Genomic DNA, 19678 nt, shown 5'->3' with positions numbered 1-19678 from the left:
TGGTTTATACTCTCTAGAATTTAGGAGATTGAGAGGGGATCTTATAGAAACTTATACAATTCTTAAGGGGTTGGACAGGCTAGATGCAGGTAGATGCTAATTTCTATGTTTCTATTTTGAATTAGATTTGCTACATATTTTAAAAATATGTGAAAAATTAGACATCTAGGTCTATGAAAGAGTTTCTAGGTCTATGAGAGAGTTAGATAGAGCTTTAGGGGCTAGTGGAATCAAGGGATATGGGGAGAAGGCAAGCACGGGTTATTGATTGGGGACGATCAGCCATGATCACAATGAATGGCGTTGCTGGCTCGAAGGGCCGAATGGCCTCCTCCTGCACCTATTTCCTAGGTCTAGACCGCATGAAGAATTTCAGCACAAATTTGAAGAGATAGACAAGAGTCTTTCCATTACAGGACATGGACGTTCTAAATACGGAGGGGGAAAACCCTCACACAAGGGAAAGAACTATCACCCAAGGGGACCACATCAAAGCCAATGATGCTCTATACAAAACAAATGTGCTAACACCTATGTATTAACAAGCAACACAGAATGTATAGACCAACCTTTTCCGCTGTTTTGTATTGTTTTTATGAATGATGGTTGCTTTTGAAATAAAAATCCATCCTCTTACCAGCCACCACCACCACAGCATATTATTTTAGTTTAATGCATCTTGTAACGTTCAAAATGCATAAATTGCATTTAATGAATTTGTAATTTCTTTTCATTCAAGCTGGTTAGAAATAAACCATGACAAGAACTACTAAGAAGGCTGTGGATGTAAACCCAATCTGGAGGTTTCTATTCCAACCTACATGGTGTGCTAAACAACATTGTTACGCCCCAGTTTTCTGAGAGACACAACTTCTGACAGCCTGGTAAATATTCATCACTCAACCAAAACACATTGCTTGTAGACAAAAACTCAGCTGCTGAGTTTCTCCAGTCTACCTTCGATTTTTCCAGCATCTGCATTTCTTTCTTAAAGAAAACATATTGCTTGGTCATTTCTTAGTGCTGGTGAAACTTACAAACATCATATGACAATTCATGTAATGTTAAAGCAGTGAAGTTTATCATTTGCAGCACTGACTGTTTCTGCACTTGGATAGAGTCCATGACCACTTCATTTCCCCCCAATAATTGCATTTCTAGTAAATTGCAATAACCTTTTGAAGATTCCTCTGGAATCTGATTCCAGCACTTTCAGAAAACCCATCTCACGCCATTCTTGTCCGAGTGGGAAAACTTTTTCTTAATTTCCCCTTTAGCGCCTTCGTTAATCTTTTTATTTGAATCTCTTTGAAAACATGAACGTTGGTTCCCAAGCCATTGGCTAGAGAAAGCGTATTTCCCTGACTGATCCATCAAAAACCCATAATTGTGAATACCATTTGTTCTCTGCCTTTACTGTACTTCTCCTACGCCGAAAACAAACCACCTTCTTAACTGTGTGGAACATCTTTCATTGCTGGTATAATCCTGGTTATAACTCTCATTCTGGGATCATGACATCTGGCAAAGGTGCAGAAATGCACCAGCAGCTACAGGGTTTTTACTAACTTGTAAAGGTCAGGATAACTGCTTGAAGATTATGCTTGAGGAGCAAGTCGACCATTTGAGGATAAATAAACAAGTCAGTATTAAGGCGAAAATGACTGGCACAAGAATTATTGGGTACATCCACAAAAACACAATGAGAAAAATAGTTAAATTGCAGTTGGGAATGATTTGAATCTGAGGGAAGGGAAGGGAAACTGAAGCCAAAAATAGTATGGAAGATATCCAACGGATTGGCATGTATAATACAAAGTCACATTAGAGCACAACCCAGAGTAAGATGGAAATACTAAAGCAGAGAAGACAAGGCAGACTTCAGGCACTGGAAACAAGATACTTGAAGTGGAGACTTTTATAGTAAAAGGATCACCAAACTGGCACTAAAATACAATGGGAAGCGAGAGGGAGGGAGCAAAGGAGCACGATGAACTAGTGTGAATGGACATCTATAATGCGAAACAGTTGAAGCCGACATTAAGCCTTGCCTCCTCTTCCTAAACACATTTAAATCTCTGCATGATATCACAATTTAAAGCAACAAGCATCAGGGAAAACAAACATTAGCAAAGGGTTGCCGAACAGCATGCCCCAAAGGAGCTATTTTGGTTTCTGGACTTTGAATAATTAAAAGCCAAATTGGCAGTAGAATACGATACAAATAGGAGTTAAATTAATTGTGTACGCTGAAAGAATGTTAGCCAAAATGAAACATGGCAATTACTGCACACAAGGAGAGAGAGTAATAAACCAACATAATACGGTGAACACAAAGATATCACCAAAAAGGGCAGCAGAAATTTTAGTAGGTTCAACAAAATCAAGTATTACAGAACAATTACAAATAGGCAGAACACACAAATCACAATAGGATCCAGACAAAGATACACTGACAACATGTAATATACTGATCTGCTGGCAGAAGCTAGGGAACCAATGAAGAGATCCACAAGCCTGACATTTTGCATTGGAGGCCAGATTACGAGAGTGGGGGAGGGGAAAACCTTGAGGTAGCTGATATCCTATCCTTGTAAAGAAGTTAACCAATGATAAAAAGAGGTATTTAAGATAGAAAATGTCAACAGATTTAAAAGAAATCAATGGATGCCACTTCAAATCTTTACCTTGTCTATTGTTTTGAGATGGTGTAAAACTTGAACTGGAATTTGAACTGGAACTAGAACCAGCAGGACTTGGCTGTTGAGACTTCAAAGAAAAACACAAGAGGAAAACAGTCAGTATTGTTGCAGTAGCTGACCAAATGCACAATCACAAGCTAACTACAAGAGCAATCTGAAAAAATATTTGATTTTTTATTGCATTATATAGAATATATATATATAGAATAATAGAATAGTTTCTTTATTGTCATTGTAACATGAACCATGTACAACGAAATTTAAAAATGTCAGCCAGTCAGTGCACCATTCAAACATTTCTAAAAGCTAACGATACATACAAGGTAAAATATTAAAAAAAAGATAAACAACTAAAATAAATATCATGAAAATAGCACGCATAAACACCCAACCCTACATCCTTCTGTCGATTTCAGTGTGCCACAGACCCTTAGTATGTATCGCCCCTGCGTTCCTTGGCGGCTACATTTAGTGCCTTTATAGCAGTGGGGTAAAAACTGTTTTTAAATCTGTTTGTCCTTGTCCTTGTAGATCTGTACCATCTGCCTGACGGCAACAGTTCAAACAGGGAGTGTCCGGGGTGGGAAATGTCCTTTATAATACTCTGGGATTTTGTGATGCAGCGGGAACTGTGTAAGTCCTCCAAGGTAAGGAGAGGGCAGCCGACAATCCTCTGGGCGTTGTCAATGGCCCTCTGGAGCGCTTTCCTCTGAGCCGCTGTGCAGCTGGTGTACCATATGCATACACAGTATGTTAGGATGCTCTCAATGGAGCACCGATAAAAGGACAGCAGCAGTCTCTGAGTGATGTTATTCTTCCTGAGCACCCTCAGGAAGTGCAGTCTCTGCTGGACCTTTTTCAGCAGCGCAGAGGTGTTCACGCTCCACGTCAGGTCCTCCTCAATATGGATTCCCAGGAAGCGGAAATCCGCCACCCTCTCCACACAGTTCCCTCTGATAATTAATGGTACCATGTCCGTTTTATTCTTCCTGAAGTCTATTATTATTTCCTTTGTATTTAAGGTGTTGAGGGGCAGGTTATTTTCTCCACACCACACTGTCAGCTGCTCCGCCTCATCCCGATAGGCGTACTCGTCCCCCCCGGAGATGAGTCCCACCACCGTAGTATCATCCGCAAATTTGACAATGGTGTTGCTGTGGTGGGCGGGGGTGCAGTCATGTGTGTAGATGGTGTAGAGCAGGGGGCTCAGCACGCAGCCCTGTGGAGAACCGGTACTGAGGCTGAGGGCCGTGGATGTGTGATGGCCCACTCTGACTCTCTGGCTGCGACCCGACAAGAAGCTATTTATCCACATGCAGGTGGAGTGTGGAAGTTCCAAGTCCCCCAGTTAGTCCACCAGTTTGTGGGGAAGGATGGTATTAAAAGCAGAGCTGTAGTCCACAAAGAGCATCCGCACATAGCTCCCCCGCTGCTCCAGGTGGGACAGTGCAGCATGGAGAGCTGTGGCTACAGTGTCCTCTGTAGATCTGTTCGCTCTGTACGCAAACTGGTGGGGGTCAAAGCTTCGGGGCAGGAGTGATGTGATATGACCCCGGACCAGTTTTTCAAAACACTTCATCACCACTGGTGTGAGTGCGACTGGCCAGTAGTCGTTGAGGCTGGAAATGTGGGTTTTTTTGGGCAAGGGGACTATGGTTGCGGACTTCAGACAGGGTGGAACAGTGGACTGGGCCAGAGACTGGTTGAAAGTCCTAGTACAGACTCCAGCCAGCTGGTCTGCGCAGTCCTTCAGCACGCGTCCAGAGACGCCGTCGGGTCCAGTAGCCTTCCTTGGATTGATGGCCCGCAGCGTGCGCCTCACCTCATGCTCCTCTATCTTGAGGGTTAGGCTGCTGTGGACCATGTGGTGTGATGTGGCTGTCTCGGGTGGCTCCACTTCAAAGCGAGCAAAGAAGAGGTTCAGCTCCTCTGCCAATGAGGCGTCACCTTCAGCAGCTCCAAGGTTGATCTTGTAGTTGGTGAGATACTGGATCCCCTGCCACACCTGCCTGCTGTTGTTACTGTCCAGGTGGTCCTCTATCTTCCTCCTGTAGTCTGATTTGGCCTCTCTGATGCCTCTCTTCAGGTTAGCTCGGGCCATGCTGTATAAAGCCCTATCGCCAGACCTAAAAGCGGTGTTCCTCTCTTTTAACAGCCGCTGGACCTCCCGGGTCATCCAGGGCTTCTGGTTGGGGTAGATATAGGGGTAGGAAAATATAACCAAAACAAAATTAACAGTTAACATCAATTCAATTCTAAAACTAAAATATGGAACCACAAGGATGTTTCAAGCTACAGAGCACAATTAAAACCAAATAGTTTACACAAATTTCTATTTATAACAGAAATAATTGGAACACAGCAACTTTACCATGTGGTAATGAGTAATATTTGAATTTGATAAATATTATTTTAACTTGAAATAATAACCTATTTTTCAGATATATGTAGCATTTCTTATTTCAGATTTTTTCCCCCTACTGTCAAATGCTGATTTTCCTTTTTGGTTTTTCTAAAGTTCTCTGTAGCACTTAGTAACAGTTATCAAAACCCTGAAATTAAAGTGACTGACATTGAACCAGTTATGTAGCAGGACATCAACAGAACAATAGACGACACAACCCTGGAAGGTGCAGACCACTTCCACATTAGGAAGCTACCCCTTCATGCAGACAGACAAAATGAGATTCACCCTCTAACAAAGGGGAAGAAGCTGTTCCCGAGACTGGTGATACGCGCTTTCAAGCTTCTATAACTTCGGCCTGATGGGTGCGGAGAGAAGGAATGACCTGGGTTGGACAAATCCTTGTATGTGTTGGCTGCTTTTCTACAGCAGTGTGAAGTATACATGGAGTCAATGGAGGGGAGTCTGCTTTTGGGGCCAGCCTTGATCCTAAGGGACGTTCTATGGTTGTGGCTCCAAGCCAAGCTCACAGAATGCTTAGTCAGGACTGGCTCAGTAAACAGCTGTTACCGACTGTGCAACTAGGACTCATAGCCAGTTCCTAATCAGCAAGGGTTAGTGCAGTGCAGTACTTTCCCCATGAAAGACTGGTCCTAGAAGTTCAGCAACAGTGTGTTAAAACTCAGCCCCAGATTTACTTGACAAATTCTGTAATGTTTACTGCAAATATTTTAAAACATTCATCACTATAAATAAAGATTGAAACAGAATTAAACATGAGAAAATATTAAAGATAATTAAATGCATTTAAATGTAATTGATATGAATTAAGTGCAGGAGTAGGCAAATCAGTTTCTTAAGGTATAAATAATCATGTGTGCACCAATTGTACCCAGTCACTTTGCCAATCAGTCACCTACTAGCGTTCACATTAAAACATTCAGACTCTGCTTCCACCAAACCAGGGAGCAAGTGAGAATTCCAAATACACACAATCTTCTGAAAGACGGGTTGGACCTCACCTGCCTTAAATGGTGACTGCTGGCAAAACTCCTCAACATCTCTATGTCTCAATCAAGTCCCTACTCATTCTTATGAACCCCAGCAGATGACCCTAACCTGTCCAACTTTTCCTATCCAGGTCCATAATTCCCTGAAAGTGGTAACACTAGTAGATTGGTAAAGGTGGTGTATGGTTGCTTTCATCAGTTCACTATAAGAGGGAGGAAGTCATGCTTCATCTTTGTAGAGCTTTAGTTAGGCTGCATTTGCAGTATTGTGTGCAGTTTTGGTCCCCCATTACAGGAAGGATAGAGGCTTTGGAGAGGGTGCAGAAGAGGTTTACCAGAATGTTGTCCGGGTAAGAGGTTTACCAGAATGTTGTCCGGGTAAGTAGGATTAGCTATAAGGAGAGGATGGACAAATTTGGCTTATTTTCTCTGGGGCGCAGCGGTTGAGGAGAGACCCAATAGAATTATATAAAATTATGAGGGGTATAGATAGGATAGGCTGTCACAACAACTTTTCCCAGGGAGGTAATATTATGGACTTGAGGACATCATTTTAAGGTGAGACGGACAACATTTAAAAAATGATGTATGTGGCAAGCTTTTTTTAAATCTTATTTTTTCCCAGAGGGTTCTTGGAGCATGTTGGTGGTGGAAGAGGTTGATACGATAGTGCCATTTAAGAGGAGTTTAGATAGGCACATGGATATACAGTGAATGGAAGAACATTGATCATGTGCAGGCAGAGGAGATTAATTTAACTTGGTACTATGTTGAGTACAGACATAATGGACTGAACGGTGCTGTACAGTCTTGGTTTCTTGGTCCTCCAAAATATTCCAAATGGAATTTAAACTGGAGGTTTTATGTCCTAACAGGAACACCTAACCATTCCAGGTAATCGTAAACCTTTTCTGAATTACTTCCAATGGATAATATATTTTCTTAAATAAGATCAATACAGGACATAGTACTCAAAATATCACCAGTGATCTATATAAACAAAGCATAACCTCCCTACTTCTGTATTTCATTTTCTCACCAGTAGACAATGACATATTAGGTTTCCATTTTATTTGTTTAACAGTACCTGAATACTAGTGTTTTCCAATGTCTTATCAGTTAGCCTCAATTTTTTCCATTAAAATAGACAATTTAAAATTATTTTGCATTGGTGCACAGTAGCACAGCGTAGTGACCTTAGTTCAATCCTCATCTCCAGTGCTGGAATTTGCATGTCATCTTGTAGATTTCCCACAGATGCTCGTGTTTCTTCTTGCATCTCAAAAGGTGCGTAGGTGCGTAGGATGATTTCCCAGCTGTTGGAAATCTGTGGAAAGTTGCTGTTTCTCTGCTGAGGAGTGTTTGAGCAAGGATAGAACAGCATGGATGAGACTGCAGGAATTTCAGGATTTCTGCATTTGAAAGTGCAGCGATCAGCAGTGAATAAATTGGCAATCTGGTCCTTCCTACAAAACAAAAGATGCTCCTCGCTGTATGGTCTTTATATCAGAGCAGCACATCATTTGTTCAAACGGTCAAATGACATGTCAAAGCTTCTGATCCACAAGGCACTGAATAAACATAATATTTATAAAGGTCTTCATTTAAAGAAATTAAAAAATTATGAATTTAGGACAACTTTTTGTTCTCCTACCCTTTATTGATAGAAGTGTCCTGACCCTGGTCTGTGTATCACTAAATCTAGTCTCACTAATATTTCATTATTGCCTCCAGTGCCAAGTAATTCCCACTAGTTTCATGTTACCATTCATACAGAAAACAGAACAGTTAAGTGATCTCCGCACCTAGATGTTGCAAGTTATTTCATGGATAAATTAACTACAGTAAAAATTGAACTTTAGTGTCACTTAATCCAAGCCGTGTAAAACGCTTACATGCGAGGGTCTCGGAAGGTCTCAATAGTTACCTCTGGTCATAAATCCAGTAATTGTACTATCCTAATGAGCAGAATGATTTATAGCCCGTTGTGACAAGAAGTCTGCAAGTTTATAGGAATTGTGGGGAAGCAGGCTAGGGTAGGTGGATGGAGTGCAATTGGTGGAAAGGAAGAGAAATGACTGTACAAAGAAAGGTAAAGACACCAGCTGTTTTTGGAAGAGTTGTATTGGAAGCACGCATTGGAGTATTTACAAATGAGGATAGGGAGGTGGAGAAGCAAAGAGTTTTGGGAGGCAATTAGTCTTTAGGTGTAACCAGGTTTGGAGTTAACAGGGGAAAGCATCGTTGGCAACTATAGGATCTTAAGATCAAAATCAAACAAGAACAACCAATTGAAATGGACAATGAAGAGTCAGTAGGAGGGCAAGTGATATGTTGAAGGCTGTGGTAGTTAAATGCCCATGTTCATAGTCACTTATCAGCTGTTTGTGCAGAGTGAGGGGTAGAGATGAGATTCAAATAATGATGGGCATGGAAATGTGGGATGGAATAATCAAGGGTTTAAAAGGCAAGCTTGGTTAAAATTGGGAGGAGGTTTAATTAACAGACTCAACTATTTTCTTCCGAAGACGAGGATAGTTTCAAAATAAAAGGCATCCAATTGGATATGGGGCGGGGTAAACAGTTTCCTTTCATAACACTGGTCGGTATTGTAAAGTGTGGTGGCAAACAGATGAATGGAAATGGAAGAATGGAGGAAGAGATGTTCATGGGAACATACTCCGATCCCATGGACAATATAACATCAAAGAATAGAATGAAAGGAGAGCTACAGATTCATTCCTCAGGGGACTAGATTTGCAGAGTAAACGGCAGAGTACTGGAGAGTGTTGTAGAACAGAGAGAGCTCAGGGTAGAGGTGCAGTGTTCCCTGAAAGTGGTGATTCAGGTGGACAGCGAGGTGAAGAATGCATTTGGCACAGTTGCCCTCATTGGGAAGGATATGGAGTAAAAAGGTTGGTACAGCTGTAGCATCGGTGAAACCACGCTTGGAATACTGTGCATAGTTATGCTTCTCCAGCTATAGGAAAGCCTCAACAACTTCTCTTTTGACAAGTTCCAAGTTTGAGGTATAGTCATGGCCACTCGCATGGGCCCCAGCTTTTCTGTCGGTAACGAACGGTCTTCGTTTCTAGTGAACACTGGCCCTATCCCTCAGCTCTTTCATTACCACACCGCCAACTGTATCGGGGCTGCCTCCTGCATTCATGCAGATCTTGTGGATTTTATTAACTTCACCAAAAACGTCTAAACTGCCTTCAAATTCACCTTGACCATCTCTGATAAGACTCTCCCATTCTTGATGTCTCTCTCTCTCTCCATCATCTGAGACACACTATTGACTGACATCTACGATAAACTTATCAACCAGTTACACTTCCTCCTGTAAAGACGCTATAACCTACTTTCAATTCCTCCGTCTCCACCACATCTGATCCCAAGTGGAGACTTTCCATTCTAGGAGATCCAAGATGTCCTCGTTCATTAGTAAACCGTCCCCGTCCCTGCCCCCCCCCCCCCCACCCTACGTCCTCTTTGGTAATAGATGGATACTTCATAAGCGCCTTCTGTGTCCTGTAGTTCTGCTCTTGCTCGCCCTCCTCCCAAACATAAAAAAGGATAAAGTTCTCTTGGTCTTCACCTTTCACCCCACCAACCTGCTTCCAACACAGCAGTTGGGCCAAAGGGCCATTTCTACGCTGTACATCATTATGAATCCATGACATAATTAGGGCAAAGGGATCCTGACGAGTGGCCGGAGTGAAAGTGGTAAAAGCAGGAGAGGTAGTTGAAGAATGATTATACTTTGGGAACAGAGCACCATGAGAATTGAAGGGAAAGAAATAGTAAACACAGACAGAATGTTAAAAACCAGCAGACTGATATCGCCATGCAGATATCATGATGGGTAAGACAACTGCACAACTGATACGCTCACATTTTCTCCTCTTGGCACCTGAATTATTGGGAATAACTGAAGACAAGTGAAAATCTGGTTGAAGCTGGATATTCAATGATCCAAAATCTTTACTGGCAAATTAAAACTGTTATTGTCCGAACACAAAGGCCATTTTTTTTTGTAAGGGATACACAATGATTATAAAGCATTAATGCAAGTCAGGATTTATTTTATGTGGAACTCATGGAATAACTATCCTGTTAGCAGTAACAATATATTCTGCAGTCTGGTGTGTTTTTCTTTGCACAACCTAAAATTGTTTACAGCTTGATTGTATTCGCATATTGTATGATGTGACTGGAAAGCGTGAAAACAGGTTTTTCCAATGTATCTTGGTTATATGCAACAATAATAAACCAAAACCAAACAATAAACCAAACCCAAATCTAACAAAGATATTTATAAATCGGTGTAACGTAACCATTTACAAATCAGTATTTGATAATGTAACCACAAGGAGGATCTGAAGAAGGGTCTGAAACCTCACCAATCGATGTTCTCCAGAGATCCTGCCTAACCCACTGAGTTACTCCAGCACATTATGCTGTTTTTGATAATGTAACTCTGTTTTCCACAGCACAAATGAAATGCAAAAGGAAAGGCTTTGAGAAAAAAGGGTGCCAAGTGAAGGTAGCCAGTGAAACAAAAAACAGGATTCATCTCATACAGTGATTACAACTCAAGATTTGCTTTTAATAACCATCTTTGTGATGAAACCATAAGCTAAATTTAATTATAAACCAAATCACTTATTTGTTGGTTATTGGTTTGCAAAGTCTAAACTTCTTTGTTGTTTTTCAGGACAATTAACCTTTGATAAAAGTTGGAACTAAAGAAGTACAGAATTAATTTACATTTTTTTTCTTCTCAGTTTAACCGATTATATTAATTTACGTGGTTCCTCAATAGATGATATTTGTTTAGATAAGCAATATTAAAGAGCCAACCTTGAAAGGATAAAATATGTTACTTTAGTTTAGCTCAAGTTGCAATTGTGCAAGATTTGGCCCATGATGAATTCAGCAAGCATTCTCTTCAGAAAAACAAAGCCTACCTGCTGATTCTATATATGAAAAAGGATTACCTTCCTGCTGGCTTTGACACCTCGAGAAAGCAGAGGCAATCTTTGGCACTAAATGCGTTTCTTGACAGTTTTACAAGCTGTTATTCCAAAGACTGTGCTATTTATGGCATCATACACTTGGGGCATTTGACCACTTACCCTGTGGTGACTAATCATTGGATATTTGGTTCATGGACCAGAATTAGCATGAAGGCATCCTGCAACAAAAGGAGGACTCGTTTCCCTTGTGCTGCCGCCACCCACCAACCCTACCCTACCCCACCCCCACCCCAAAATATAAATAAATGCTCGTTTTGCAGTCAAGGGGCCAGCTTACGCCTTCTTCCTGTTTTACTCATTTTCTGGTCCCACAGGCAAGTTAATGGGACTTGGAGCAAGATACTCATTCATGCTCTGGCCTCGTGCAAGATTTATAACATTCCAACGTGCTTTTCCCTCGGTGCCTTCCTGGTGATCTAAAGAATACCACAGTGTCATCCTCCGAAATATATTCTTTAGCAAGCCACTCAAGACAAATCAACTCAAATTACTGCCGTTACCAAGGATTCCACAACTCCAAAAATAAACAGAAATGTTTTCAATTATATTTCATTCAACTTAATGTTTAATGTGTCTAGAAGGGAATCTTGGCCAAATACATTAAAATATTTTAAATTAGGTAAACAAGCAGATTATTTTGACCAAATACATCATTTATTCCTTTAATAGCCATTGAGAGACTTCTGTGGTTATAGCTACTATTCTACAAAATCTATTTTCCTTTTGTGTGAAGGGGTAGACACAAGATGAATGCTGGTTTACAAAAAATAAAATGGATGAAGGGAAAGAGAAATTAGCTAATTTATGTCCCATCTGTAAATAAATGAGTGTTCCTCTAAATTGGTTGAAAGATCTTCCATTTTATAACTACAGTTCTTGTCATGAAAAGGTGGATTATGCACTTGAGGTGATCAAAAGCCATCAGAGAGTGCAATGGTGATAAAGTAGACCATTATCCGGCTCTGCCCATTGTGAAAGAATGGAGAATGCTACTAAAAGACCAACTAGGGTGGTAAACCATAGTTAAGTCTATAGGTTTCTGGGGAGATTGAGATGTACTTTGAAGTTTTTCTTAATGCAATTTACAGCCTGTTTGTCTGTCTGGGTGTCTAGCTGACAGTAAACACATGGTCAAGAGTCTTCAATAAATCACAATCCTCTAACACATGCTCTGGCTAGCCAGACACCACTAAGGAACTCATAAAAACAGAACCCAACACTTATCTCTCTTCCGGACCCTTATTTGTTTTAAAAAGAACACTTAGGGATGGTTGAACCTTTAAAAAAAACTGTCATTTGGTATATCAGGAGATCTTGGCAACAAGGTTCCATTTAATGTAAATCTATCAAAAAATAATATGGCACCAAAGTGTTTGCATAGATTATATTTCAAACGATAGATACATTAATTAAAAAAACAATGTGAATTGTGGGTTATGGATACACAGGCTTAAACGTGTAAATGCACCATGTTCACATGGGAAGTGTTACTGTAATTTTGAATAGATAACTCATTTTCTGTAATTTTCTCTTATCACCTTTAAATCCTTGGTTCAGAGGAGCTTGTTAATGATGACTCTGACATGTGGAGAAGCGCATTATACGAAAGCTTCAGGGAGGAAGATAATAATGCCACCCGGCCATTCTAAACTTGCTGTTTAGTTGAATGGCTTCCTTACATCTATCTATTTACAGGATACAAAGACCAAATTAATATACATCTCTGGCAAAGAAGTTGTGAAGAGCAATCTTCCCTCATCATGATGTATCTAGCTGGAGACATCTTGTGAAAGTTGCTCAGACTAAAATATGTTAAAAAATTGGTTGGTTAGGATAAGGAGGCAATGGGGACAATGACATATTTGGTTAGGTATGGTATGGGTATGCGAGGAACTGAATATTGCACATAATTTTCTGATGGGTTAAGTCTTCTCAGATATTTGAACTTTCATTAACTCAGAGAACTCAAGTATGAATGTAGCTATCTCCCCCCCCCCCCCCTCCCCCCTCCCCCTCACCCCCAAATTTATTCCCTGACAATTTTACTTTTGAAAGTTTGAAATTCTGGCAACTTCAAATCCTGTTTTTTAAACTCATACCTCAAAAACTGCGCAAAAGAACAAAGACGATCCAATATGGCAAAGGGTAAATTTTGGTCTTTAGCTTTTCCAATAATCAAGGGAATTATTTTTAAAATGTTCCCAGTGCATAGAACATTATAACACAAAGTAGAACATTTGGCCCATGAGGCCCAATCCATCTGTGATGCCAAACAAAACCAAATGCCATCTGTCTGCACAAGGTACATATTCCTCTATCCCTGCTTGTGCATGTGCCTGTCCAAATGCTTTGTAAATGTTGCTATTGTATCACTTACCTGGCAGAGTGTTCTGGTCAACTACTACCCTCTGAATTTGTTTCATATCTCCTTCATACTTGTCCCTTCTCACCTTCAACCCACATCATCTCATATTTGAAATTTCCACCCTGGGAAAAAGATTATCCACCCAATCTGCACCTCTCTTAATATTACATATTTCTATCGTTGTCCCTCATCCTACAGAGAAAACAATCTTAGGTTTGTCTAACTTTTCCCCATAGCTAAAATTTTCTTTTCTAAGCAACATCCTGGTAAACCACTTTTGCACCCTCTCCAAAGCCCCCACATCCTTCCTATGATGTAGTAACCAGAACTGGACACAAATGCAGCCAAATCATGACTTACCACATTTTATCTTCAATGCCCTGACCGATGAAGGCAAGAAAGATAACATTCCTTAATGACTACTATGCAGTAGTTCTGATATTCACCATCATGAAGTGCACATTAAATACAACCTCAAAGTCAGCATTGATTCACTGAAGTTCACTTAATGTTGCAACAGGTCCACAGTAGACATCATCTCCTTGTCTCTAACCTCATCGCTGGAACACCTGGACACCAATGACTCCTACATTAGGCTCTAATTGATCAATTATAGATCTGCCTTCAACACCATAATCCCTTTCAAACTCATCTCCAAACTCCTAGACCTAGGAATCAGTACCCCCCTCTGTCACTGGATCCTTGACATTCTGACCCACTGACCATAACCAGTGAGGATAGGTGTTAACACCTTCTCCACAATAAATCTCAACACCTGTGCACCACAAGAATGCATTGTCAGTCTCCTACTACACTCCTTTTACACTCACAACTGTAAGGCCAAATTTAACTCGAACTCCAGCTCCAATACAGATGACACCACTGTGGTGTGTTAAATCACAAAGAGATGGAGTAGAGGAAGGAGATGGCAAAATTAGCAACATGGTGCCAGGACAGAATTCTCTCCCTCAATGTCAGCAAGTTGATAGAGCTAAATATCGACCTCAGTAAGCATGGTGGAGTACAAGCCCCAATCTGCATCAATGGTGCCGAAGTAGAAATAGTTGAGAGCTTCATTCCTTGGTGTTAATATTATCAACGATCTGTCATGGACCAACCACATTGATGCAACAGCCAAGAAGGCATACCAATACCTCTACTTCCTGAGGAGACTGATGAAATTCAGAATATCTCCAATCACTCTTAGAAACTTCTATGAATGCACCATAGAAACCATACTGCCAGGTTACATCACAGTTTTGTTTGGGGACAGCTCTGTTCAAGACCACACAAGAAATTGCAGTAAGTTGTAGATGTCGCCCTGTCCATCACACAGATCAGATTCCCCACCATTTACTCAATCTTGCTGCCTTGGAAAAGCAGCAAACATAAAACACGTGCCCCACCATTCCTTCTCCCAACTTCCGTTGGCAGCTTGAAAGCGTGCACCACCAGATTCAAGAACAGTTTCTTCCCCTCTGTCATCAAGCTTCTGAACAGTCCTTCCATTAGCTAGAGTCCTGTCCAATTCACCTTTAATCCACTGTGGCCATTGGACTCTGTCTATGGAACTGATGTGCTACAATGCCGAGAACAATAGTCTGCACTCTGTATCTTCCCCTTTTCTTTATCGATTGTCCTTAAGTTTGACTTGATTGTATTTATGTATAGTATATCTGATCTGTTTGTATAGCATGCAAAACAAAACGTTTCATTGTTCCCAGGTGCATGTGACCATAAAAACCCCAAAGCTAAAATGCTGTACAACTTCTTTATCACCTTATGCATTTGTGTTGCCATTTCCAGGGAGGTAGACCTTTTGTATAACAGCCAGTGTTATAAAAAAGCTATACCCAGCGATGGCACGTTATACGTACTATTCCTCTTTTCAGACTTTATCATTATTCGCTCCAAGGCATGGTTAGTGCATTCTATGTGCTTTTAAGCTGCTATTTATACTTTTTTAATAAAATTTCAAAATAGACTTTATTCAGGTAATAATAAAATTAAAATTAAATTTCTTTATTTATATAGCACATTTTTAGTCAACTTGCATTGACCCCAAAGTGCTTCACATAATTACATCCACACACACAGGCAAAGGTGGGTGAAGTGTCTTGCCCAAGGACACACACAGGCAAAGGTGGGTGAAGTGTCTTGCCCAAGGACACAACAACAGTATGCACTCCAAGCGGGATTCGAACCAGCTACCTTCCGGTTGCCAGCCGAACACTTAGCCCATTGCGTAATACATGACATGAACCGTGCAAAAAATTCATCCGACATTTTCAGAGGCTATACGAATCATTCAATACAGTCTATATACATTGCTCAAATTTCACGAATCTGTCCCCCACCCTTGCCACTCATGTGGCCACACAAGGCACCAAGTGTCACTACCTGCTGAGGTTCTACCTGTCCCCGGTGTTGCGAAGGATGGGCCTGGCGCAGATGCCACGTAATGTGCCAGTCAGCTGGACATTGCCGCCCCATCTGTCGTTTATGGAAAGGTTCTTCCGGACCAACACCTTTGACCACATGTCCATCGGGCAGTGATCAGCACGGAACGTCCTGCAGGCACTGCAGGGAAAGGACTCGATGGATCCGGTGGCGTGTTTCCCAGAGCAGACTGCCCAGCTTGTCTGGCAAAATGCCTCATCGCCAGAACTCACCAACAAACACCAAGACCTGGCTTGGCTGGCGGTGAGGGGAGCCCACCGCCAGCCAAGACGCTCTTTGGTCTGCCTGAGCTTTGTTCACCACCCAGCAGAGCGAGATGTCCTTCAGGGAATGTTGCCGACTGGCCCGCTGCGGACTGCAGGAGAACGTGTTGCAGGACGCACTGAAGCTCGGTGCAGCCAACGCCAAGGCTCGGTGGGGGAGGACCACAGTCTTGGGTCCTTCCGCTGCTGGACATGGGGGGCAGGGTGCGGTGGAGACGCCCCTCAAAATAAGGGAAGGGATCCCACGCAAGCTGCTATTTATACTTGTCAACTTAATTTATTTTAAAGGTAAAAGCTAATTAATGAAACCCTATTCTCCAAAGTCACTACAGGAGAGTTAATGCACATTTTTCTTCCGCACTGACATGTCACTGAGTACACATACACATTAATGCTTCATATCTGTTATTTCAAAGCAGATTTTTATAGGATCATGTAATTTTTCCAACATAGATTGAGAGCCACATGCACCACCTAAAAAGGGAAAAGGTGGAAGATATATTGTGCTGCAAAAACAAATTAAGTATGCTAATAATACTCTTCTTGGCAAAAAGGTTATCTTTCTAACAAATTTTATTTTGAAATGTTGAATTTTATTCCAAAGTGGTCGTGTTCTGGGTTCAATCTAATGAAGAAACAGAATCAGATCAGAAAACAAAAAAATATCCACAGATGAGATTTATGAAATCCTTCAGAGGACAGAAGTAGAATAATATTTGCAATGGAAACAAATTGTTGAACTTCTCCTTTACGAAGATTTCCCTCTGCAACTTTAAATGAAGATATTGTTCAATCTGTTAATTGTTTTCAGAAAGTATTTATTCCATTAGAAAAATGAGGAAAGATATAATAAAGCACTAATATAATAAGACTTAAGACATTGACATTGCAGAATTAGAAAATGGGACATAAAAATATGCTCAACAGTGAAGAAACAGAAAACACTTGTCATGCCAATTATCATCTCTAAAAGGCGACAGCAGATGTAAAAAAAGTTAAAATTCACGGTTTCATCCATGAGAAAAGTAAAAACATAAAAGCAATACATCAAAACTAATAATCTTCCATGGATCTTTGGTCAGTCTGAAGGAGGGCCGTGACCTGAAACGTCACACATTCCTTCTCTCCAGAGATGCTGCCTGTCCTGCTAAGTTACTCCAGCATTTTGTATCCATGGATCTTTGGATGTTATTTCTATTAATCAGAGTTTTATTGTAATGAGCGATAGCAAACTTGTTCCGGTCAATGGTTACTTAGCAGTACTGCCCAACTTGCTGGTCACCCCATTAGAGAAAGTATATTGCAGTGTAGAGTCCTTCAACAGCTCGGATTGAGGAAATCAAGGATTGCAAATGGGTTTAAAATAACGTATCATTTTTGATGAATTATTAGGAGGTTGTGGTTCATAATTTAAAGCAATTTAGAAGGATGTAGTTTTTAAGAAAGCTTTAAATAATATTGCATTATCAGTTAAGCTTAAAAGAAAAAAGTGTTTGAAGAAAGATTGGAACAGTTGTAGAAGCTATAAAAGGTATATTTATTAATCACCCGAGGCGTCAATACTATGTGCAGAACTACCAATTTCAGAGGAATAACAATGCTAATAGAAATCTACAATATTGGCACATGCATCTTAAAAATTGTTACTGTGACAAATCTATCAATAACAACCTTGATATTATCACTTCTGGGAGCTTGATATACAAATTGATTTGAGATGGAGAATGCGGCAGCCAATGAGTAAACAATGAGGTGGCATCTTTGACTAATATGTGCACGCGTGTCATTCCAGCACAATAGATATCTGTGTGTCCACATATGTGTTTACGTCGGCAGTAACGTCTGGTTTTCAGACATTTGGACCCACTTGCCAATGGACCTGGACCTCGCTCTGTCAAACCAGCTGGGTGCGCAATGACCACTCCAAGATCCAAGCACTGGCATCTTCCTCTATCCTTTTTGTGGAAGTCACCCTTGGCCACAAAATATTGTTTAAGATTACAACTAGGATTAAAAACTAAACTTAACAAAAGCTATTTCAGCTTAACTCGGAAGCATATTTCTTGCATTTATAACTTAGGTAGCCATGTAATTTAAAATAAAACCATCCACTTTCTCCCCTCTATCAATTTAAGCTATGAACCGGTTCTGCCTCACAATGAAATGAACGAAGGAAAGGCAAAAGCTTATTCTGAAGTCTCTGCTGAAACTTTTCCAAGCCAATAGACAATAAGTGCAGGAGTAGGCCATTCGGCCCTTCGAGCCAGCAACGCCATTCAATGTGATCATGGCCGATCATCCCCAATCAGTACTCCGTTCCTGCCTTCTCCCCATATGCCCTGACTCCGCTATTTTTTAGAGCCCTATCTAGCTCTCTCTTGAAAGCATTCAGAGAACCTGCCTCCATCGCCCTCTGAGGCAGAGAATTCCACAGACTCACCACTCTCTGTGAGAAAAAGTGTTTCCTCGTCTCCGTTCTAAATGTCTTACTCCTTATTCTTAAACTATGGCCCCTGGTTCTGGACTCCCCCAACATCGGGAACATGTTTCCTGCCTCTAGTGTGTCCAAGCCCTTAACAATCTTCAGCATGTAGTGTGAGAATAACTCACCCAATTTGGGGGAGAATAATTTGGTTTCACATGCAGAATACTAACATGCACTTCCTCCACTGGTGCAGAATTGTGGGAGATCAAAGACTTTATGCACAGAAAGTAAGAATATAGCATGGATGAAAAGATGCAGGCATTTTAAATACTGTTCTTCCAACAGATCACTTCACAATGAACACCATTTCCTACCCCATTTCATTAAGCAGGTTTAATGCTTCCTCGACGGTGAAAGTTTTCATCAACTTTAAGAATGTTTTTGCCTGAACTCATAATGCATTCCGAAATGTATTCAAGAAGAGGAAGGCTTTAATCAAGTTATCAGAACCAGATGAATTGCTTTAAAAAAAGTGAGGGCACAATAAAGCTATTAAAGTAAAAGATGCAATTGGTTTCTACAACCTAAGGGGCTGAGATTTGAGGAAAAGAGTGGGGGCAAAAAAGGAGGTTTTCACACAGACTACACTATTATTCTACTTGCACCATAAAACAATAAATCTCCAACAGCAGCTACCAATAAAACTGTCATTGCTCCTTGAGAAGGTTCTTCTAGTTTAACTTTAATGAGTATACACCACTTAAGAAATCACGACATTTAAAAATGGAAATCATTTTTAAATCTTAAATTAAATCTGGTTGGACTTCGCCCATGGTTAGGTTTGAAGCAGTATTTGGGGCCAACTAGACTTGAAAATTGTCAACCCTCTTTGTTACGTAGATCGTTCACGTAAGCAGGAATATAAACAGGAAATAATTAGAAACTGCAATTATCAATTTCCTGAAAGAAACAAAAGGAAAACAAAAGGGGTGCAATAAACATGACAC

At 40.7% G+C, this 19678-nt stretch overlaps 1 protein-coding gene across 2 annotated transcripts in view; it reads right to left on the bottom strand.

The window, feature by feature from the left end:
• Positions 1-19678, bottom strand: part of mllt3 (MLLT3 super elongation complex subunit) — a 130029-nt gene that overhangs the window by 19538 nt on the left and 90813 nt on the right. For both annotated transcript variants that reach the window (XM_033017837.1, XM_033017838.1), the window contains exon 6: positions 2688-2769. In XM_033017837.1, coding sequence (XP_032873728.1) covers positions 2688-2769 — 82 coding nt within the window. The remainder of the gene's footprint in view (positions 1-2687; positions 2770-19678) is intronic.

The sequence above is a fragment of the Amblyraja radiata genome, chromosome 3 (assembly GCF_010909765.2).
Source record: "Amblyraja radiata isolate CabotCenter1 chromosome 3, sAmbRad1.1.pri, whole genome shotgun sequence".
NCBI classification, from domain to species: domain Eukaryota; kingdom Metazoa; phylum Chordata; class Chondrichthyes; order Rajiformes; family Rajidae; genus Amblyraja; species Amblyraja radiata.
The sequence above is the reverse complement of the archived record's forward strand: the minus strand, read 5'-3'. Positions and strand labels throughout refer to the sequence as shown.